At 43.3% G+C, this 24,267-nt stretch overlaps 1 protein-coding gene across 3 annotated transcripts in view; it reads left to right on the top strand.

Annotated features, from left to right (window-relative positions):
* The first annotated feature begins 390 nt into the window (after positions 1 to 390).
* Positions 391 to 24,267, top strand: part of PID1 (phosphotyrosine interaction domain containing 1) — an 84,519-nt gene continuing 60,642 nt past the window's right edge. The window contains exons 1-2 of one of the 3 annotated variants that reach the window (XM_014256118.2): positions 3,622 to 3,728; positions 4,068 to 4,152. Coding sequence is in view for 1 of the 3 variants with exons in the window: in XM_005527049.3 (XP_005527106.2) it covers positions 461 to 490 (30 nt within the window). In the remaining 2 variants the exon portion in view is untranslated. Of the gene's footprint in view, positions 491 to 3,621; positions 4,153 to 24,267 lie in introns of those variants that run through there. The other 2 variants (XM_005527049.3, XM_014256117.2) reach the window with 2 other exon arrangements.

Here is a 24,267-nt window from a genome sequence, read left to right as displayed (position 1 = left end):
GGCTCCTCTGGAGTGGGGCCCACACCCTTCCAGGCAGCGCGCAGCGAACGCCAGTGGGGAGAGGGGCACGGCTTCCCCAGAGCGCCATGCGGGGCCGGGACATGCCGGGCTGCGGCAGCAAACTGGGGGGAGGCGCTGTCCCGGTCTCCACAGGTGTCCAGGTGGGATGTTTGCCGTGCTCGGGGGAGATGGATGCCGTGCCCAGGTGGGAAGGATGCCGAGCGCGGAGGATGGATGCCGTGCCCAGGTGGGAAGGATGCTGTGCGCAGGTGGGAAGGATGCCGTGCCCGGGGGTTGGATGCCCAGCCCGGGGAATTCCGTGGCCGACGACCGGCGCTGCCGGGCGGGTCCGCGCGTGTCCCCCACGCGTGGGCGGGACGGGGCGGGGCGGGGCGGGGCGCGCGCCCGCAGAGAGCCGCGCGCGGCCCCGCTCGGCAGCGCCTCCCGCCGCCGCGGCACCATGTGGCAGCCGGCCACGGAGCGGCTGCAGGTAGGGGGGGCCGGCCGAGGTCCGAACCTGAGGGGGCGGCGGGGCCGCGCGGCTCTGGGGTGGCGGCGGGACCGGCGGAGCATCATCCCCGGAACCGGGAGTTTGTGGCAACTTTTCCCCCCGCCGGCGCGGAGGCTGGGTGTGCAGGGACACGGGACACGCACAGAACAGTGCGCGGGCCGCTGCCCGGGCGGCTCCGGTGCTCCCGGCGGGGTTGGGTGCCGGGCGCGGGCGGCGGCGGGGCTCGCGCCGCGCGGGGGCTTCTCCGCCGCCCCTCGGGTGAGGGGCACCCCCGGGCCGGCCCTGCCTGACCCGCGGCAGCGGGAGGGTCCCTCGGAGCGGCGCGTGGGGGATGCGGGATCCCGTGGGAGTCCTTTGCCACCCCCGCGCCCAGAAGTCGGGATGTGTCAGGGTCACCGGGTACCCCCTTGCCGCACCCTCCGGCGGCGGTCGGGTGTGCGGTGCCTGCTCTGCCGTTGTTCGTGTGGCTGGGTGTGCGTGTTGCATGGTCCGGGGAAATCCGACACAGGCAGAGAGCGAGATGAAATAAAACTCACTTTGTAGTTCGACTGCGTCTGTTTCGTGTAGTTTTCCAGAGCAAGTGTCGAGTGAGAGAGAGTTGGATATCTTAAATAAAAATCTATGGGCACAGCAGGTGACAAGAAAAGGGCTTTGGTATCGCCAAGCAGAAAATTCAGCAGTTTGATTTGAGTTGATAGTAGAGCCAAGCTGAGAGATCCATGAGCTTTAATCTTCACTAGCCAGTAACGAGAATAATTCCTGGTCTGAAAAAGCTGTACTTTTCTCTACAATAAAAAGCTTGATTTTTAGTGAATAGGAATGACGCACCACATACACAGCTGATGGATTCTGGGGTAAAACTATGTGAGCGTATTACTAGTTATTTCTTTCCCTGTATTAGTCAGAAACCTCTCTGCTAAACGCAAGTGGCAGGATGCCCTGAGTGAAGGAGTTAATGGTCTTGGGCTCTGTGGAAGCAGGGGTTGTTCCCTGGTGGAGATGCTGATGCAGGGGGCAGACCTCAGGTGAGGCTGCACCTATGGGCTGGTGACAAAGGAGAAGGTAAAGGAAGGAGAAAGGCAAAGCCGAGGTCAGTAGAGTTGTGCTGGTCTGGATTGTAGAGAATGGCTTTATGTCCCCTTTGTGGAATTAGGGAGGTGTTAAAATAACAGGGTACTATTATGACAAATATCTGATACTGGCTGCAAGAGTGTGTAAGGCTAAAGAGAACCAAATGCTTGTGTTTTGCAGAATAAGCTTGTGAGTGTAACCTTGTTTAGCCTTGTTTAGCTGTATCCTGTGCACTGTTAGGGGTATGGCATTAGGGAGCAGGTGGGAATGGCTGTGTGCTGTGGGGAACCAGGGTTCTCTGGAGGGGGGATAATTGATCACTGAGCCTTTCTCTTACCTGTTGCACCAGAACCCAAGCCTGAAGCAAGGGGAGCCTGTGTTCCTCCCTGTTCTTGAAAGGGAGCCACAAGCACCAAAGTTCTCAGCAGTGGCCACTAACTTTGTGCAAATCCACTTTGTTTGCCTCTGGCTGGAGTCTCCAGGCATTCTGAGCTAATCAAAATGCCGAGTGCCTGTAAATACATTTTTTGTCAACAAGAGTTTCTGGGGAAGTACATGAATAACTATAGGTGCTGTAAAAAATAAAGAAATCAGGGAAGCTTAAAATTGCAGAATTAAAGGATGCTTTGGATTTAGGCCAGCTCCTGAAATGGGGAGAAAACCTTGGGAAAGTCACAGGAAGCCCATAATAACTTTGCTTTCACACAAGGGGCTAAATAACAATGTAGTATATTGTGGACAAAATGAATGCACTGATGTGAAGGATGCTGGGGTAACTAGGATGAGGTCCTGTAACTGAAAGCTTAATCCTAATCCATATACATGTGAGCTAGAGTTATGTGGGCAATAGGCTATCTAATAACCCCAACCCCTCTGAATTTTTTTTCCTCCAAAAAATCCTTGAAGCCTGGTCCTTTCAAGTAGTCTGATCTCCCTTTGACATGTTGTGAATCATCAGCCTGGCTAGAACTGCTGGCAGCACTGCCTGGCCTCCTGAGGAGAGCTTGTGCAAAGTATAAATGCATCTTTTTTCTCTTCTTCCACCCCCTCAACATTTTAATTTAGTTTCAGGTGTCCCATGTTGTTCTCTTTGTCCAAGGCTCCCTCCTGGCACATAATTGCTGTGAAACAAATGTTGGAGCAGTGGAGTTGTTGAAGGGGGGCCCTCTGCTTGTCCCCACAAGCTCTCTCCCTGGTTGACAAGCAAGTATTGTGCAGCTCTGGGTGTGGGATTTTATTTGTATCAGGGTGGTATGTGATCACTGGCTAGAGTAGATGACATCTTATGGTCTCTATTAATGTGCTCTGGGATTACAGTTATGCCAAGTCACTACTGTAGGATATTTAGGGGATGTATAATGGCAGATACATCCCTGTCTTTTACATCAGGCTGATGTATGGGTGTAGGAAGTGCAAGAAAGCATCGGCTTTCTTGATGTTCTAATATGTGCATGGTATGTGGCTTAGTTTTGACCCAGATGTATCTTGTGTCAATACCCAGCTGTGGGGAAGTGCAGGTCTGTTGTTAGTCCGTGGTGTAGCTCTGCATTAAGTAAAATGGCAAAGAAAATATTTTCATCTCTCAGAATATTTCTTTTGGCCTGGTTCAGTAAGGGAAAGTATGAACTGCCTTTGGAAGTGGATGCCTGTTGGTATGGGTCAGTCCTGCCCTCAGCACTAAGGCAAGCTGCGTATGTTTAATACAAATGGCAGTGGCCGTCGCAGTGTGAAGGCTCCTGTCACGTTCTGACAAACTGTGCCATGGTCCTCTATTGCTCATGGGCCTCCTTTCCCAGTCCCACACAATGGATGACAGGACTGCACATTCCTGGTCTGTTGCCATTCGTGCAAAATCTACAACTGTTCCAAATGTGCTCAGTCCTGTCAAGTTTCATAGTTTGTGCTGAAGTTTTTTGGCATTGACTGGATGGGTATAATTCCAGTAGTGAGGTCAGCAGCAAAGCTCACGCATACGCAATAGGAACGAAGTGTCATCAGCAGCTGGGTTACAGAACGCAGTGAGCTGAGGCATGAACTGGACTTATCCCCACTGCTGTTGTGGCCATTTGCTGCTGAAAGCTTCATCTGCTGCTAAAATGTGTCCCCCTTCCCAGAGCCTTGGTTTCTGGATTTGCTGGAATAAGATGTGATTGCTTGGTTTTTGATTTGGGTTTGTCAGGGGTTTTTTTTGGGTTTTTTTGTTTTGTTTTGTTTTTGTTTTTGTCAGCCTGTTCTCTACTTCCTTCTGATGGAAGCTTTTCCTGTTATGCTGCTGTTTAATGAAGAAGCCTCTCTGTTTCTGGAAGATATGTAGAATTGAATTAAACGGATTAGAAGAATAAGCTAGAAAAATTTAGATATTGAGGTTTATTCTTGAAAGTATAGTACAGCGAAGTCTGCTTTTTCTTTTGCTGTTCTTTTCCTTTCAATTTTTATGATTCTTTCACCTATAGCAACATTGAAGTTTCATCTGTTTTCTCCAAAGTTAGTGGGACAGGCAGTTACATGTGAAGTCATACTTCTGGGATGTTGCAGGAATATACCACAGGGATCAGCAAGTCTCTGATACGGTAAGAAGATCATGATTTTGCAGGTAATACAGGATTAGCATTGTTCACACTTAATGTAAGAGAGATGATCTGGATCTGTGTCTGTCTGGGAGACTCTTTTGCTTCTAATTTCTGTGGTGTCATTCCTGGCTTGTGCTCAGTAAAGTGCAGGTGAGCATATGGAACATGTGTGTACCTCCCACTCTGCTCTGGTGCAGCAACCAAGGTTGCTTCAGGTATTTTAAAGGTCGTTCCCCCTGCTGGGAATGTGGAGACTCCAGTCAGGAGCTCACTGTATCTTCCTGATCTGATTTACATTGTGTTTGTAGCAGACCTTATCAATGATTATGAGCAGTGGGCACTGATTTGTGGCTTGATGTTTGTGGCTGTGGAACTTATTGAAATGATGCTGAAAATACTGTGAAATCTTTCTTTAAAACTATTCCCAAATGTACCCTCTGTGCCTGGTTCAGCAGCCCTTGGCAGCACAGCTGGGATTTTGGAGCTGATGGTCTCAGTGATGCTCCTGTGAGGACTCTGAAGTGGTGTTTGAAAACAAGCAAGGTGTTCTCACAGCCTGAGAGGTGACTGCTATTTTCTTTGTAACCTCAATTTTCCTGGAAGCTTGATGCCAGACATGGTTTCTAGATAATAAATCCCGGTGGGTGCATAGTTTCCGAGGTTGTGCTGTTTATAAGCCCTGTTTATAAGTTTCCCTGCTTCTGTTTGACACATGTGGGTAATAGGGATCACCACGTTCAAACAGCTTTTCCCCAGAGCAGTGGCACAGCAGTGCTGGTGCTGCCCAGCCTTGGGCTGTGTTGCTGGGTGTCCCTGAGCTGAGCCATGCTCATGAGTCCTCTTTTTGGAGAAGGTCTCACTCTGCTTCTGTGGGTGTTACAGGGGGTGGGCTCATGTGAGTGGGGACCAGATGGGTGCTGTGTCATGGAGCTTTGGGCTGGACACTGCTTGGCTTCATACGGGCATGCAGATAGCCAAGTGCTCACAGTAGGACTTGAGTGATTCTCTGCTCATCTGGAAGTTCAATATTCTTATTGAAACCCACGGTTTAAGTCCATTTTTGGGCAAGGATTTAATCATGGATGGCTGTAGTGTATTTTCATACTATTAGAATTTATTTATTTTGTAAAGCAAAGTTCCACATCTCTCCTAATGTGCTGTGAAATACTGTGCAGGAGAGCTGTGGGTGGACAAGGTGAGATTAAGTGAAGTGGGTGATGAGGGGCCGGAAGCTTCAAGTCCTTTACTGGGGCAAGTTTGATTTCCTGAACCCCAGAGCTTAATTCTGCCATCATGTAACTTGTGCAGCTCCTCTGAAGTCCATGAGAAAGAAGATTGTGTGAGATTGCTTTCCCAGTCTTTGAGTTGCTGGTGTAATGTACTTCCACATCATTATGATACAGCAGTAAAACAGTGTAGCTGTTAATGGAAGTGGAGAAAATGAAAGCAGCAGTATTGGGGTGTTGCTGCTCACCTTTGCGCTGGGCTGTGAGAACTTTTTTCCAAGGCTTCATAAGCACATGTGCTATTTTACAGCAATTTGTTAATGTACTTGTAGTCTTGCATCTTCAATCTACTTTTATACTTTTAAATTTTGTGATTGTAGACTCTGTTGCTAAATTCATGTATATTAAAAGCATCCACTACTACTACTACTATGTTCATCAAATGCCTTTCCCATATCAGGAGCATTGGAAACATCTTTCACTAAAGGGAAGTCAGCTCTGGGTAGACTTAGACACGTGTCTAAGATGGCTTTGAGATGATCACAGCCACTGTGGTTTGGTGACAAATGTTTGCATGTATTCAGATGTAATATAGTTTTAGGTGCTATTGGTGCTTTCAAAATGAGTTTCTAATCCTTTTCAGTGTTCACATGCATATGTGTGTTAAAAATGCAGCATACAGTCAGTTGAAACAATAGTTTTCCAATTTTTAAAGCATATGGAAAACCTCTCTAAACCAAACACAAGCAAGTTGTAAGCACACAAACAGCTGTCTAGGCAGAAGCTGCTGCAAGACATGTACAGCAGGACTGATACTACTACTGAACTCTGGTTTCATTAAATATTATGTCAGAAGGAAAAAATGAAAAGTATTTGAAATTTAAGCCTGAGTCATGTGGCTGCAAACGTCTGAAGTCGTACAGCCCGGTGTTTTGGCACTATGTAGCTTTAGGATATCTTTCAAGGCATTAGAATTTTTGCACTCGCTTGCTGCTATGACTTTACAGCAGTCAGGAATCTTTAAAACAAAGCCTTGTGATTCCAGGAGGCTCATCTGGCACCACTTAGCTCAGGCAGTTCCTTTTTTTCTACATTATTTATTCTTTGTAGAAAATGAATGGCTCTAGAAAAACGTTAAGTTTGGGAAGCATTCTATGACCAAAAGAAAATCAAAATCAGTGAGTGCCTTGTGGAAAGCCCCCTGAGAAATCATCTTCAGAGTTCATTTATAGTATACTACTAGTTTCTGTTAATGAAACTGCCAGCCTTTTTGATGACCAAGAAAAAAAAAAAATTAAGCAGTGATTTCCTTGAAGAAAGGCAAACTGAAGCATTCAGTGTAAGTAGTTCAGAATTTTAAGTGCCTGTTTCAGATTCTGTGTGTCCCTGGTGTCATCCAGCAGGACAGGACAGTCAGCAGTGGTGTGCCCAGATGTTACCGTTTCCTTCCAGGCACAGCTGTGTTCTTACCAGACACACCTTGGGTTGGTGCTAAGTTGTTGGGCTGTGTCCTCACCCTTACAGCACTACTTTTTTGATGTGGCTCTGTGCAGGCAAGGGGAGAATCTGATTACCAAGAGACAAGTAAATGTGTAGCTGAAAAGTCCCTTTAAACAATGTTTAGTCCTTAAAATATTTTTTCCCTCATAGTGCTTTCATGTATAGTAATTGAACTTATTTGCACTTCATATAATAGCTGGAAAAGTTACAGGTGACAGTGTTAAGTCTTCTGAGCTGTTTCTGATTATGTGTATCAGAACTCTTTGACCAGTGATGTTAAATGTGGGTGAAGTGTCCTGAGAAAACCTAATATTTCATGATTTGTTTTTCCTGCTGAAATACTGAAAATATGGAGTGGCAAATATAAATATTTGCACAGAATCTGAAGGAAAAAGAAAAAGTTGTGTATTGCCAGTATTTAATATTCTTTTAATGATGTTGCTTCAATGAAATTACACATAGCCTCAGAGTGACTAAGTTGGTCTTGTTGTGCTGACACCTTGGCAGTTTGGTGATGACTTCTGGAGTGTTGGTCTTTGAAAAACCTCCTTAAATGTTTTCGTTGGGACCATTTAAATAAATGTCCCTTTCACAGATTAATGGCTGGTTTTGCTTCCAGGCAATGTGAGCAGGAATACTTCTAACCTGAGTCGCTTCTTAAGAGTTTTGCTGAGAGAGCTGTGCTGCTAGCACAGTGCTGCTGGGTTTGGGATAGCACTGGGGCAGAGTCCTTGCACCATCAGCCTTTGTGGCCTTGGGTCTGTGTTATGCCAGACAATTTTCAAATGTCTGGTCACATAAAATAATTTTCTCAAGATATATTTGATGGGAGCTGCCAAGAACATTGAGAGCAGATAGAAAAGTAATTAAGTGTCCTGAAGCTCAGATTTGTGGCCACCTCTTTCTTCCCATTCCAAGCTTCCTCTGGGTTTGAGAGATGGTTGTTCCTTCCATCTCATGTGAAGCTTGCAGAATGACTCTGGAGTAAGTTTACAAGTCTTTAGCTGACTGTATTCAGCTTTGTTCAGGGCCAGTCTTTTCCAGAGAGTTTTACCTGGTGGACTGTGCTCTTGTGAAAACTCACCCACTGGTGAGTGAGGTGGAGTGTCTAGAGAGGAGAACTGATGTTCAGTCTGGTCCCACTGGTGAGTGAGGTGGAGTGTCTAGAGAGGAGAACTGATGTTCAGTCTGGTCCCACTGGTGAAGTAGCTGCTCTGAAGATCCTGCAGTGGGATCTCATCCAAGCTTCATTGGGGTCAGTACCAACCTTGAGCCTGGTGACTCAAGAGCAGAGCAGGAAGCCCATCCATTGGACTGTTACAGGAGATCCAGAGGGTTTGTACGGTCTCATTTAAAATGAACAATTCTCTGCTATGGAGCTTCCTGAGTAATTCTGCTGGCTGGGAGGCAGGATAAGAGGAATTATATCAGGAGAAATATCTGTTATTATTCATCAAAACTGTCCCATCCAAATTAGTACGCTGAACTTGGATCTAGTGTCATGTTAAGGAATTTTGTCCTTGGTTTTCTAGTATTCCCTTCTTCTGGGGAGAGGAGCACTGGGAATTGTGTTATGGTGTACTGGTTGTTCTGGCTTTGGCTCTGAGCTAGAGAGTGAAAAGACAAGCAGCAAAATTGTTAGAAAAAAATACATCAGACTTCAAAAACAGAGTTTTAATCCTTTTTCCCCTCATTTGAGGTTATTTATTTAACTGAACCTTTCCCCCCGATTTTAGCTTTTCCATATGACATTTATTATATTTTTTCTGGTTTTTGACCAGAAAAGTACCTTTTGGAGCTTAAGCAAACACCAGTTGGCAGCTCCCTGAGCTGCCTGGTTGTCAGGGCATAGTGTGGACCTCTGTCCCAGCTCGCTGCACAGTGTGTCAGCAGAAGACAGCAGAGAATTTTTTTCATCTTTCAGAAAATTGTCAGCTTAAGCATTTTTTTTTTTCCCCTAGTCCATGGGAATTTTCTGTGCCTGACTATAAATTTGAATCAGAAAATGTAGAAGCTTGAATCCTGTCCCAGTGCTTTTAAGAAGGAGCCTGTACAGCAGAGATCTGTACAGGCTTCAGTTTTCACAGCTGTGCTCTGTTGTTTGGATTAGAATTAGAAGGAAGGATATTTTGAAAATTTTATGTCAGCCCTCTTGATAGTGTGGCTGAAAGGGCCTATTGAGCTTGGTACTGTGTGTTTGAGAAAATCCTGATAGTAAAGACAGATTTGGTGCCTCCTGCTAGAACGAACTGCTGGAGGGATGTGCAGTGCTGCTGAAGAGTGCTGGGTGCTTGGTTTTTCTGGTAGGTAACAAAGAAAAAAACACATCTGATTTCTAAGGCACCCAAAGTCCCGAGATGCTCCAGCCAAAGACAAAGCATAGGGACTGGTCAGGCCTTGAGCTGGGTTTAGGTTCACCCTTGCTGAGCTGGGAACTGTGGATTTGTGGCCGTGGCTCCCTTCAGGCTGTGCTGCGCTGCCATCAGCAGTGCTGCCTGTTGGGATGATGGGGGAGGTGGAACCCTCTCTGTCACATTCTTGATGGAGCATCAGTGCTGAAGGCTGCAGAAGGGATGTTATTTTCTATGAGATTGGACAGTTCACTTTGATAGAGTGTTAATTCACTGAGATTTAGGCATGCAGCCTTATCTCGGTGTGTAGGGATAGGCCTTTGAATCCATTAACTTTTATCTTGCCATTTGAGATGGCATTGTAACTTTTCTGTGGTTTATAAGGAATGCTAGGAAGCATTTGTTTGTGACTGACTTTTGTTTTGATCTGGTGTTTAGAGGCTCTTTTATCATGAAAGAGCCTGAAGCTTGGTGCTGAGACATGTAACATTTTCAAAGGGCAATGTTTTAATCTTGTACCTCTAAAATACAGAGTTGCTATGGAAGGAGTTGAACAATTTGAAAGGTTACAGAAGCTCAGGTGGGTTCTGTTGTTGCCTTTTCCCACAGTTGTGTGTTGCAATAGTCTTTTTTTTTTTCCTTGTAGCTTTTGAGGTAATTTGTGACTCCTTGCACCTGCCCTTCACAGTCCTGCAACTTCTGGTTTGGGAACAGGAGTTTTCAGGATTTAATCTGCTGTGAAGACTTGGGGTTTTGTTTTCCTCAATGGCCATCACACATGGAGTTCAAATAATTTCTGTGGGGGGTGTCCAGTGGGAAGTGGGGAAATTTCCTGGTGTAGGAAATAGCTCTGTCAGAAATACCAGTCTTACTGCAGGGTCTGCCAAGGCACAGGGAAGCCTATCTGGGCATTATGGCCAGCCTGAAGCTAATCTCTAAATGAATGAGCTGACTTCCTTCTGTAATCAAGGGTAGTGAAAAGCTCTGGCACTTCAAGACAGTGAAAAATATTCACTTATTATAGTAATAAATTCTAGTTAGTGCTTAATAATTCTTTTCCTGAAGCCGTTCTCCATTTAAGTCCTGCTCACATTTAAAATGCTGACAAGTTTCAGGCTACAGAAGTGGTGGAGCTCATCGCCCCTAAGGAAAAGTCACATTTGAAGAGAAGCTGAGCTGCAAGTGTGAGCTGAAATGAGTCATGGACGATCTTCAACTGGAAAGAGACATTCAGAGCTGCCGCTTAGAGTTTTCACCCCTGTGACTAGACAAGCTTGAGAGGTTTTCTGAGCCTGGGACTGCGCTCCAGCAGGGCAGAGCAGGGTCCAGCTGAAATCTGTATAGATTAAGGTATCTACGTGTGTTTGTCAGAAAGACAGAATCTAAGGAGACTTTGGATGAAGTTAAGTGCTATATAGTGATGTAGAGCTTCTGAGTGTAGGAGGAGCACGTTATCAGCTGGGGACTTGAGAGGTCCATGAGCAGCCTGGCATGGCCCGGGATCCACATCTGCAGAAATCTTGCACTGAAATAACTCACTTCTGGTTGGTTTAAATTACTTTCAGAGTGTATTAATGCTGCTTTTTAAAAGTTGACTATTTTATTTCTCTGTATCAGAAATTATTCATGCTGCTTATGTGATAATTGAAAAATAGCCAGATGCAGTGAGTGGCACTGACCAGGGAAATGCCCATATCTTAAATTTGCTGCACTGGTTCTGAAAGTAACAGCCTGACCTTTCATTCCTCTGTTATGGTCTGAGGGTGTTCTTACATGGATGTGGAGCTTCCCAAGATAAACACAGTGAATGTGATTTGGCATTTAAATCACTAATGTCATACCAAGCTAGAGAGTTTCAGAAGCCATTAATGTCTATGAGAGATGTTATTTTGTTCACTTGGGGATAAACTTTGCCCCTGTCTATATGTGGGTTTTGGTCCAAATTTGGATTTAGAGAATGTTGGTATGAATCGAAGTCTTAATACTAATGCCAGTGGAGTTACCCTAGGTTTCTTTTTTTATAAAAAAAGAAGAGAAGAAGCCCATGTGGTTTTTTTAAGGTCCAAATTTTACTTGATTTTTTTTTTCTTTCTTTTTTTTGTTTTTTTAAGAGTAGCTATATGAGACAAGACTTAATGTCTAAGAGAGCTGAATTAAATGTTTCTGTATGACTCTTTTTGGAAAGTGTGTGCTGTTGAGGTCATCCTGGACCAGGCCCTAATGCTGTTTGGATAAGGGGCTGCTCTGTGTCCGCCAGAGGAACGTCTGTCACGCAGTGAGCGCACCGCCCGCTCGCTTGGGGCTGGGGCAAAAACCACTTTAGAGAATACTTATGGAAGTGTTAATAAGCCTTGCAGTCACCCAGTTCCTCCTCTCTGTGGGGGGAAAAAGGGATTGTGGGTCCCTTGCAGAAGGGTGGGAGCAGGGCTGTGGCAGCTGCCTGACAGTGGGCTCAGAGCATCACCAGCCGTGGTGCTCCATGGTGGCTGCAGTTATTGCCCAGCATAGCCAGGAGCCTGACACACCTTCAGAGACTCACAAAATATTTTCTGTTTTCAGCCAAAATCTGTATTCCTTATTTGCAGATCCAGTCTGTTTCTGAGATTTCTTATTTTCACATTTTCTTGTGAAAATGTCATGTATTTGTTTCTTCAAAGGGTGAGAAATGCCCACTTTGCTTTTTATTTTTTTCAGCGCTTCTCAGGAACAAGCAAATATTTCTTATCCAGCAGCCATCATTACAAAACTGAAGTTTAAAGAGCAGTCTGTCTCATCCTATGAAAAGAAAACATTGTTTCCAACAAGTTGTTAATCTCAAGTCCATACATATGCTGTCATATTCTTCCTCATTTCCCAAAAATCTATCTGTCGATTTTAAATTTTTTTTTTTCTTAATTTTTAAACACTTTTCTGGGAGGTTTTTAAATCTGGTCTCCACTGAGCTCTGTAACTTGGTGTTTACTTTAAAATGACCTTACGCTGCCGTGCCAGCGCCTTATGTGACTTCCCATGCTGGTTGTAAATTAATGGAAGTTTGAGGAGTTCTAGATAGTAATGTTAGTTGCTGCTAACGATTCCAGCTGTGCTGCAGAGCCCTCTGTGCAGTGTTTTCGGCTGTGCAGTGCAGTTTCCAGAAAAGTTAGTCTTTGTAGTATTGCAGTTAATAGGTCTCATCAGGCAGCAGCTGTATAAGATAGAGTTTTATTAAAGCCCTTGAATTGGAACTCTCTGGCTGAAGGAGCAGGTAAAGGCTCCCTTTGCAATGCCAGTGGGATGGACTGGGCGGGGAGGGAACAGAGCTGTTGGGAGCTCTCCAGGGGAAGTGGGGACTATTTTGTAACAGGAACAAACTGACACAGCACAATTTGTCCATCTATTGGAGGTCGGGAGGAATGACTTTCAAGCATACTGTCACCTCCTAAATGTAATCAGTTTTTCCACTGGGAAGAAGATGATTTCAGTGCCAGCAATGCCAAGGTAACTGGATCCTGTGTCCTGTAAGGTGACATTCCCTGGTGAACAGAGCTGCCTGCAGCAGAGTAGCAACCCTTGCTTTGCCTGGGTGATTCACGATACTTGGCATTGTTGTTGCACTCTTTGGCCCTTCTGATTCTTCCTGAGTATGGGTATGAACTGGGAACAGAGATGGATAAGTCCAGATCTCCAGTGGAACAGGGAGTTGAGCTGGCAGTGTGCACTATTCTACAGATACAGAAATATTGCTGTAATCTTGCCCTCTAACTTCTCATGTATGCAGTAGTTTGTACAGGTCCAGCCTTGGAACAAGGCTTTGGAGAAGTCTGGAGGCAGGTGCCTGAGACTGCCATGACACTCAGTGCCTGCTGTGATAGATCTGACCAGGAGCTAACGAGCTCTGTAGTGAGAGCTTGTGCTTTAAACGCTGTGTGGGGACTTGCTGCTGTGGCTGCTTGAAGCCTTACTGCACACTGCCTAAAGATCCAGGGTTTGCTTTAGGAAACACTTAATGCTGCTCTGCTTTGTACACCTGGAGGTCAAAAGGGAATGTGGTTTTTCTAGCTAATCGTCGTCTCTTGCCAGCTAATTGTAAGTAAAATAAAAAGAGAAAGCATGGAGTCTGGCCAGTGCTTAGTAACGTCTGAACCAACAAGTCTAATGCGGTGTTACTTTTCTGAGTTGACTTTATTGAACTTCTGTGGGAGTTTGAAGTTTTACCCTGAGAAGCTTGTAGCTGTTGTTCTTTCGGGTTTCTTTTGGGTTTTTCTTGTTTGTTTTTCTGAAAACTAGTGGGTCAATATAAAGAATTACTTTGGACACTGGGTGTGAGATGGCTAAAAAGGATAATAGTTGTTGCTACCAGCACTTATATCATAGATACTCCATGGAAGTTAACAGTAAAGGGTCTAATGGGTAGGATGGTCACTTACAGGGGTCTGTTTACAAAGGTCTGGAGTTATATATCTCTGCACCCAGGCAATGTTTGCTACTGGAGGGATGTGTCCTCATTTAGACCTGATCCAGGATCAGCAGGGCACTTTGGATGTTGGGGGGGCTGCCCACTACTGCTGTGCGAGTGAGCAGTTTCTTGATTTTTCTCCCTTGTCTGTTTTGCCCTCTTCTGCTAGAGCAGCCAGGCCTCGGATGCTGTGTGTCCATTTGCTGAGATGCAGTATGGACAAAGGCTGGGTCCTTGTCTGAGGAGCTGAAGAGTTACAAGGGGAGAAAAATGATATCAGTTTCCAATGTCCATGATTCAATTAACATCATCTTAACCCCGTGTTAATGTCTAACAACATGTGGTGACTAGTATAAATATTTATTCTTGGTATGTAGCTAGCAGATATATGGTAGGATTAATGCTAAATTGTTAGTACGCAGTTTAAGTAAAATCAGTTTGTCAGTCTGCTTCCTTTTGTGTTTTGTTGTTTTGTTTTGGTTTTTTTTTCCATTGGCAAGAAAATCCACAAACAGGGTTCAGATGGCTAGAGCCTCTAGAATCTCATTATCTTAATTGAAAACTGTCACCCTTTGGCATTCATAAATTATTTAGCTAGTACATGATTTAGTCACTGGGGAGAAATGGAATTGACTGTTAGAACCATCCCTCACTTCTAGATGCTAATGATAAACTACAGCCCACAGCTCTGAAGAATTAATAGCTCTTGCTTTAGAACATTATTTTTGTATACTGGAACATCTCAATTCCATTATATTTGGGAACATTTCATTCTGGAATACCTGCACTTAGAAAATACCGGAAGGTGTTCAAAGGACATTCTCTAATGTTGCTGTTCAGCTTTTTACGCCCTGCAGATGTGTTGCCAGTACTCTGCATTTTCTTCTTTAAAAAAAAATCAAACTGTTTTGTTTATGTTGACCTTTCCTCACTCACCGGAGGAAATAAGTTGTTTAGACAATGTGTGGGGATTAGCTGTGTAATGAACTACCACAGTAAACAAGTAATTAATTCTCATCAAAACATATACTGTGCTCTGCGCCTCGGTTTTATGGTGTCTTCTGGAAAAGAAAATATTTTTGTGTCTAAGAAGCATTTCCTACCCAGTGACTAGCTTAAAAGAAACAGCTTGAAAATGTTTCCTGGCTGGAGGAAAGGATTGGTACATTCAGTTTGCCATTGTGGTTAACATCACTGTGTGTTCTTCTAGGACTTCTTTTCTGCAGTTTTATGTACTTAGTGTTAATAAATATAGGTACAGAAATTACAGTTTGTCTCAAGCCAACTGATTTGATCTCTTTGTTTGCTAATGCTGATGCTGAGGTTTTGCAAAGGATAATCTGAGGACTCGGGCTGGGCTTTGCTCCTGGTTGAAATCACTGTTAAAATACTGAAAACTTTGCTGCTGGATCAGGGGCCAGGGGTCATGCATTCTTATTTTTTTTTTTTTCCCTTCTCCAGGAGCTAGATCAGTGGGCAAAATACAGCACTAGTGCATTGAAGGAGACCAGTGGTTGTTCAGTGTGCCTATTGGAGCCCTGTGAGTGGGGTGTGCTTTGTGCAATTGCAAGCTGGGGTTTAGCATGAGATGTGTTTCAGAGCACAGCCAGTGACAGATGGGTTTTGATGACCAGCTTTTGCCTTTAGAAACAAAAGTGTAGTGTTTATTTCAGCTTCTAAACCAGGTTAGTGAAGAGCTGTTAGAAGTACCAGGTGCTGTGCAGCTCTTTGTTTGCAGAGCTTAATGTTTTTTATGCTGTTACTGGTCAGCAAAGGAAAGGTGGTGGGGTTGGAGGTACTGCTATTTCCAGAAAATGGGCAATCAAGGCTGGAAAACACTTATGTCCTCAGGATTTCTGCTCAGCCTTGTCAATTCAGGTTTTTTTTTGCTGTTGGCTCCTGCCTTTGCCTGTTGCAGTTCTCCAAGGGCCAGCACAGGAGCTTTTGACACTCTGCAGGTGACATTTCACTGGCATCACTCCCTCTTAGCAAGCTGCCCTGCAAGCTCTCTGGTCTACCTGTAACTCAGGAGGATGGAAATTATTTCAGATCATGAGTATCTTCTGAGTTTTCCAGTACTACTTAGTTGTTTGCAGTCCTGCTGTTTCCCAGCACAGCTCAGCAAGGTTGTGTGGTGTGTGTTTTCTAAGCAGGGACTTCCCGGGCTGCTCTGCAGCATGGACATTTCCTTGGGTGACTTGACATTGAGGTTTCAGTGTCACTTGGCTGTTGTATCATACTGCAAATGAGTGATTAACTTGTCTGGTTTCCTTGCTGATTCCCGGCAGAGCTTGCCTTCTTTCAAATCGTGTATCATTTTAGTCTGACCTCCTCCATAGTCTGGCATTTCTGTAGTGCCTCATTTACTATAGATGTGTGATTACATGTGATTTCCCGTCTTAAGCTGTTTTTTAGAGTTAGGTTTTATCTGTTACTGTTGCAGAAGACATCTAAAACTGTGACTGAGGTTCTCAAAAAATTTGGAGACAAATGAGAAGATTCCTAAATTTATTCATCCCTTGAACTCCTTCAGCTGTGATGGTTTCCATACTAAAGATATGTTACAACTTTAGGTGATCGTAGTGGAAGCAAGAACTTTAGGGATGGTGAGCTCTGTGATACCAAAAGCCAGCTTAGACAACCCAAGTGTCTTTTTGGTAGCTGTGGTCTCTGGCAAAAGAGATTTGAAACATTTTCAAAGGCTGGCTACAGAGTGAGACCCATAAATAGATCCTGTAAACTTGCTCTCCTGAATTGCAGAGCAATCCTTGGTAGTCGCACCTAAAAACGGTGAGCCGCTCATGCTGCATATATTCACACATAGTGTACTGCCGTGGAATTATCACAGAAGTGGAACTAAAGCAAGCTGAAATGGAAAAGCCATGCCAATGGAAATAATAAAAGGAAGAGTCATGCCCCTAAAAATGCTGCAGTTTAGTTGCTATGAAAATTTGTATGTATTTACAATAACAAAGGTCTCATTTCTGCAAAACTTGGCCATATGTGTATTTTTTACGTACTCTGAGCAGCCCCCGGCGCCCACAGGCCTGTGCACTGTGAGTAAGGGACTGAGACCTTGCTGAGTGTTCAGTGTTTCAATGCACATGTATCTTTTCCGGAATTGAAAACATCTTTTATTCCCCGGGCTGAGCTGGCAGCCGGCACAGAAGGCAGTCTGCTTTGTGTTTATCAGTCCGAGGAGAAGCCCAGCCCTTGTGAGCATATATATCACCTGCCAAGAACATCAATAGTAACTTAACCATCTTCTACCCTCTTTTTTTTTTTTTTCCTTTTTTTTTTTTTAATTGCTCAAATATGGTCATTCAGGGAGGTGTTTAATTCTTTAAATATGGTGAGGAAGGTATTAGTGAATTGAGGGTAGAAGGTTTAACCTTGTGATATCCAGAGCTTTGCTGAATGGCTGGCCATAGCTGATGGCTGGATGCTGTGTGATTTGTCCTGGGAGGTGCTGTGGGAGCATCCCCCCTTGTGTGGACCAGCTCTGAGCAGGAATCCCGTCTTGCCATGCCCTCCATGCCCCTCAGTACAGGGGGATGCTACCTGCATGATAGAGCCATTTTGGGGTACCTGCAGAGGATTCACCTGTGGACTGTGTTTTTTTGGAAAATATTGCCCTGTGCTGTCATCTGTGTGGAGTTTATTCAGAGAGAGCAAGAAGCCTGGTCCTGATGAATTCATTAAGATATTCCATTAATTTTAATTAGTCTAATTTAAATTGTGGTGTAGGTATGTAAAAATGGCCTTGATCATTTTGGGCTTGGCTGGAGCCCTCTGATCCAAGGCTGTAAATAAACCCCTGGCAGTGAGTGAAAGTACAAGGGCTTTTGAAGGGTCTTCTCAGATGAGTCTTCTGCCCATGTGTGGAGAAATTGGGATGTATAAAAGGTTTCTTGAGTAGCTGAGGACAATATAAAAGCCTGTAATGGTGTTTTACCTTCAGAGTTTTAGGTACTGGAGTTCTAGAAAGAAAATTTCTTGCACAAATTTTGGTGGCCCTTTTCACTATCTGAGTGCCAGGTTTGTTACTGTATGAACTTGATAACTAGTTTGTAATCCGTGCATAGGCATTTCATCCTGGTGGTTTTCTTGCAGAGAATAATTTGCCTTTTATTTGTTGAGAATGTGTTTTTTTTAGTGAAAACAGAACTCCCATTCATGATGGGGACAGCAAATGTAGTAAAACAGTATCATAGCTGGGATTTGTTGTACGCTATGGATTTATGTCAAGAATGTTAATGATTTGTTTATGAATAAGTGAGCCTGTAGTATTGTGAAACAGTATCTGGCAGTGCTGCTGAATGGACATTTTGAGAGCAGAAGATTCTTCAACTGAATAAGCTGTAGATATTTGTGTGTCTCAAACTACTCATAAGTTAACTTACGTATTTTAAGCAGAAGTGTTTATTTAATACATTATCATCAATGGTGCTCATCTGACAGATATATATGAGCCACTTGATATCAAGCAAAGAGGTGGTTAAGTACTTTTTAAGAGCAGTTAATCTTCTTTTAGTGGGCTTTAGTTTAAAAAGAAGATTTTCTTCCAGAAAGCAACACAAATCCTTAAGTGGAGCAGTGTGATGTTTGCAGTCAGATTAGATCAGGAAGGTGTTCTGGTTTTGCAGTGTCTCACTTGGGCGTTACCACCTAGCTCAACAGAGCCACTTGAATTTACTGATAAAGTCACCACTTGGTTTCCAGTTTGTTGCATAGTCCCAAATACACACCTTCCAGACAGGGGCTTGGGATGGATTTACTGCTTTCTTCTAATGCCCATTTTCTTGGAAGAATACCTTTGGATGGGCAGGGGAGGTGGTTCATTACCATCTTACATGAGTCCAAAGATCAATAATTATCTCCTGTGTGTCAGGAGTACTTGAGAGAATAGAAACACAGTCCCTTAAAAGGATAATCTGGGGACTAAATTAAACCTCATCCCAGGTAATGATTCCTTGCATTGCCTGTTACAGTTTGCAAAGTCAAGGTGTTGGATCTAATCACTGGTATGACAAATCTACTGACCAACAACTGATGTCCAGCAGGACGAAGTGAGAGCTCTGTCACTGTTTTGGACTCCCTAGTCAACGTAATGTGGGACTTTCCATGCTAATTTTAAAAAGAAATGATTGCAATATTTATCTTCTCTCCAACCATCCTTCCTGTAATGAGTTTTATAGCTGGTTAAATGGGTTGTCACTCAAGTGAGATTCATGCATTTTTAAATGTTGCTAAGCCTCTTGAAAAAGATGATGCTGTAGCAGGAAGCTTTGCTGTGTGCCTTCATGCAGCACGGGCAGCTGAGCCCAAAGCAGAGGGGCTTCAGAGCTGGATTCAGGAAGTGTCAGAGGCAGTTGGTGTTGTGCATCCAGGCTGCCGTGTGCAGTGTGACTTAACTCTGCCTGATAAATTATGACATTTCTTGAAATAGTGCCCTGTACTTTTTAATGAGCTGGGCTATCAGCTCTGCATCAGTGGATGGTTAAAATGAAGCAAGAATTGCTTTAACATTAAAACTGTGCCTGGAGGTCTTCTCTGAGAAATTGCTTATGATTATTAAGTGAATATAATACAGTAAGACAACCTTGCTTCTTGTGCTGTTCTTTTTTTTCTACCAAGTGCAGTTTTGGAAGTTGAAAAATGTACAGATGGAAAGTGATATTTAAATGGGAATGGCTTTGAAAACTGTGCAGTGCTCTCCCCCTTTGAATGGGGATAGGGAAAGGAGGTAAGTCACAATATATTGAGATGCAACTTTTATAGATGAATTGGATTTCCTCTAAATATGGTTTGATTGTGTGCCAAACAGAAAAGAGGCTGAAGCCAGAGCACTTCATGTGCCGAACTGAATAAGAATATCTTCCAAACCAAATGGGCTGGGCCAAAATGAACCTTGAATTATTCGTTCCTTCTGCTGTTCATGCACACTTAGAGCTAAAGAAATGGAAAGGTAGCTGTCCTCTGTGAGAATTAATGAGGAAGCAACTGTGGGGGTCGCTCAGGCTGACTACAGCCTAACCTGCTACAGGGCAGCAACACGCCGGGATGTTTTATGCAACCTCGGGCAGGTCGGAGGCCTTGCCACAGGTAGCTCTGCCAAGTTATCACTGACATTTGCCCCTGTGTCCTGCCTACATTATTTCATCAATGGTACTATGGCACAGTGGCATGGTACTGCCTCTGCTTTCAGAATTACCTCCCGTTTCTTCCCTAGAATCATCTCTGAGATGGTGTTTCAGCAAATAAATAGCCCCCCGACTCCAACCAGCACACATTCAGGGATGATGACAAAGAGGGAAACTCGATGGAAGCTGACGAACTAATTTGTTCTCTAGACAGACACTTGCACCCTTTTCCCACTCAGATACCGCACCATTAAACACTATTAAATATTGGCAGTTTCACAGCAAAGTGCATTTGTGATTTCTGTACTGTGTAAGCAGAAAAGGCAATCCCAAATCTCCTTCAGGAATGGCTTTACTCTGCCAGGTTGGGAACATCAGTGATAGCCACCAGAGTCTTTTAATTTCTGACTGTAATGGTGATAAAACATGAAAGCGGAAGTGCTCATGTTGTTGAGCATGAGTTGGAACTAATCAGCTTTCTACAGATGCTACAGGGAAAATAGATCATAACAGCCCTGTTTCATGTGCTGGTTGAAGCTGTTCCTCTTTTAATCTTTATAAAAGTGAAGGAGCACCTTGTGTAGTATCACAGTTTTCAAATGATTTCTAGCCTGTATTTAAAACTAATTATTTTTTAAAAATCTGTGTTTTAGCAGATGCCCTTGTCATACATTTTTCATTGTGTGTCAGTCAAAACCCACAGCCACCCTGTGCAGATAACTATAGCATACATTCCCTTGGCTTGAACAACAGACAGTGGTGGTAGTTTGGGTTCCTCTTTCTGCAGGAAATCTGTGGCTTCAACCTCTGATTTTCTCTGTTGTACTGTGGATGACACTGGGATGCACGTGATCGCCAGCAAGTGCTTCAGGACAGGGACACAGCAACACTTGGAACCCTTGAATTGTGGTGGTATCTGGATTGTACCCAGGAGGGAACTGGCTTTGTTGAATGATCGAAGGTCCCCTTCGCTCATCAGCTGCTGGGAATGGGGCAGCCAGATGTTTATGTAGCTGATTGTCTTGTAAAACTGTAGAATTGGCTTGTGCAAATAGCTGTGCATGCAAAACTTGAGTGATGTTATTTCAGAGGCTTTTATAATGTCATCTGAGAATCTTTTCCAGTCAGACAACCTGGGATCCAAAATTGAAAAAAAATCAAACAAGGATACCTTCTGTTCCTCAAGCCATCTGACACTAAAAATAGTGTAGTCAGATTGAAGGTTGGTCTAGGATGGGAACTAGTGGTGATTAATTGATGTGGAATTAAAGTCCCCTCTGAAAATCTGTTACTTCAGTTAACATCTTGCCCAAGACTTTCCACTTTTGAGGTTATCTGTTACAAGCTTTGCTTCTGGACTGAAATGACATATTTTCTTTAAAAATGAAAATATTTTACTTGTGGTGATCTCCCAAGTAAGTTACCAGAAATACAAACATTTCTGCAGACTTTCCTCTAAATAATGGCAATGCTTGAAAAGCAGGAAGATCGCCATCTGTCATCAAGCTTGGAATTATCCCTCAGCAAGAGAAATATTAATTTTGAGTGTTCAGCTCTGACTGACTGTTGACTTCCCAAGTGGAGACCTAGTGGCAAAGTCTTATTTTGTGCCCACGTGGAACGTTTTGTGCTGAACGTTCCTGATTAGGGTGTAGGCAGAGCAGCTTTGCAGTGGGCAGTGCTCGGGAGCTCAGCAGCTGTACTGAAGCTCTGAGGGAAGTGTGTGGTGGAGAAGCACAAGTCTTGTGGAGCTGTCATGTGGTGCCCTGGCTGCTGGGTAGCTCTGCTAATAAACACTCTCCACCTTCTGAGGATGGTGTTCCATCAGACTGGTTGGCCTTGATCATCCCAGCCATGGACTGGTATTCACTTTAACTGCTTTCTAAATGATCCTTGCTTTCAAAACGTAAGAAACTGCATTAAACACTTGGAGCTAGAGAGTTACTTTTCCTGTAAGTATTGGTGGAAGCAGGAAACTACAAAGATTCTCTTGAAAAGTATTCTGTGAATTCTTCATTGCAAAATTGGGCTGACCAATAGAAAAGTGTCACTGGAGATTCATACTGAATCCCTGTGTACATTCATCAATCTGCCTCATATTTACAGTTTATCTCTAATTGTTTGGGTTATTTTTTTCTTTTATTTTGGAATAATTACTGTCCTTGACATCATTGAGTATGGCTTGGAGAGCTTTCAAAGAACTATATGGCCATTCTATATCCAAATACCTTATATAAGCAGAGGTGTAAAGCCTTCAGCAGGGCTGCAGCATGAAGAATTTAATGAGAAAAGTGAATTATAGATTGATTACCCTTTGCTTAGTGGTCAGAATGCAACTAACAAGAGCTGCAAATCTGGGCAGAAAGACATGCTATGAAAAGCATTATCTCAAGATTAAGCTGTGGAGGACACATTTTTGCATGATAATCTACTGGATTTATTTTAACATTTATTTGTGGTGGTGGTTATGAAAGTGGAATTTTTAGCAGTCTCAGTATAATTATAGAGGACTGAATTTGTAAAGCTGCTCAAACATTTTGCATCAGGGTTGAATATTTTCTTTCAGCTAAATACGACTTTTCTTTATTAAAGGAAATATTTGTCTTGATACTCTTTTCCCCAGAGGAATGACTAATAGATATTCAGAGGATTCAATACTTTAATATTTTATCTGAGGCCCCTAAATTCTTTTATTCCCTTCTCTTTCAGGGTAAATAATTTAGATTTCAGCTGCATCAAGTTTGATAAAAGCCACCTTGTTAACATCTCCTGCAGAATTCCAGCTCTGTGTGCTTTGAGGGTTGCTGGAATAACTGCATCACTAATGCTTTGAAGTTAAATTGAATGGGGCAAAGGAGGAAGACAGTGGGGAAATGCCGGGCAGGCACTTAATTTATTTTAATTTTGCTGGTTCTTTCTCAACTGTTTAACTAACTGCCTGACATAGGCAGACAGGGGTCTGTAAATGTAGTGGGTGTTCAAAATATTTCTGTCTTGTATTACAGGAATGTATTTTAGATCTGCATCTAGAAGAGGGCTTTAACATTCCAGGTCCCTTTCCTTGGATCTTGATGTTCTTTATTACTTAATTTATTCTAAGCTTAAAACATGTTAAAACACTGCTTGCAATAATTGACAGGGTTTACATGAACAAACTATAATAATAACTCCTCCCCCCCCAAACAGCCCTCTCATTTACATTCCTATTTCTTTTGCAACTTCACTTCTCAGAGATGAGCCTGAACTTGAGAACACAGGATTTTTTCAATGCAAAATTATTTAGGTTGTAAAGTGGCTGAGGATGGATGTTGTTTGTGGTGGTGAGCAATCAATGGAGGGGAGAGGGGAGGAAAGTTGAGACTGAGAATCAGGATGTTCGTCTTTGTTGCTGAGTGGAATTCTTTATTCTGTAGGACTTTTGTGTGTAGAAACTTGTAAGTCATCGCTGTGTTGAACAAAGTTTCGAGCAAATTGGACAGAAGTGAGAGTATAATTACTGGAAACGGAGGAAATAGCTTTCACAATGTAAAGAGGTTGAATGATGATCCTTGTGTATGCCTGAAGTCTTCCAGTTCTGCTGGTCTTGCTGAAAGGGAACATTTGGATAGTTTCAAACTTTTCTGCTTCCTTTAGTTAAGCAATTCCTTATTTCCATCATTCAGTGCACTTACACTTCAACATCGCCAATGAAATTAAGACCAAGACAGTTACTTCACTAAGAAGTGATAGTAATTCTTCACGTAGGTGCAGGTAGTAGCACATGTAAAGCAGCAGTAAAGATGAGGGTTGTTCTTTTCCTGTTGAACTTCAGATTGTTTTGCCAGAAATTTCTGTGGAAGAAGGGTTATTTTTTTCATGGCATACGAAATTCCTAAAGACTGGGATTTGGTTATGAATGAGCACGTGTTTCCAGAATGGAATTACTTGGAATGAGTTTGTTTAATGGATTGTGGGTTCCTCCAGAGTGACACTGCAGTGCCTGTGTGAGGAGTTAGCTCTTTTTAATTGGTCCCATATGTACTGGCAGATAGTATATTAACCATGCCTTGAGGGGATAAGGGCGTCTGGTTGAATCTCATGGTGCGTATTTTATTTCTTTTCTGGAGGGATTTGCTTTTTTTTCTTGTTTTTTTTCCCACCTCTTTGTTCTTAGAACTGTAGATATGTATATATATGTATAACCACTAGCGTTTTGAAACTTAATATTCAGCTGAGGGATTAGTTAAGCTTCTGTGAAATTATCTGAACTTTGCTGACAAGTAAAGAGGAAGAAACTGAGGTTTTATAGAGAAACTGGAGTTTCAGTATCTCTGAATTTGAATGACTAAACTGCAAGAAGTTAGAATCTTAATCTCCATCTTGTCAAGCACTAAGGAATTGTCCTTTGAAAACTAGAAAGATGGAAGCATCAGAATAGATTAATTTTGGAAAACCTTGAAAACACTATGCAGATTTAACCT

Source organism: Pseudopodoces humilis, chromosome 11 (genome assembly GCF_049639895.1).
Source record: "Pseudopodoces humilis isolate 2021_Gansu_Grassland_sample_001 chromosome 11, ASM4963989v1, whole genome shotgun sequence".
Taxonomy (NCBI): Eukaryota; Metazoa; Chordata; class Aves; order Passeriformes; family Paridae; genus Pseudopodoces; species Pseudopodoces humilis.
Note: the sequence above shows the minus strand (reverse complement) of the source record. Positions and strands in the feature narration are given on the sequence as shown.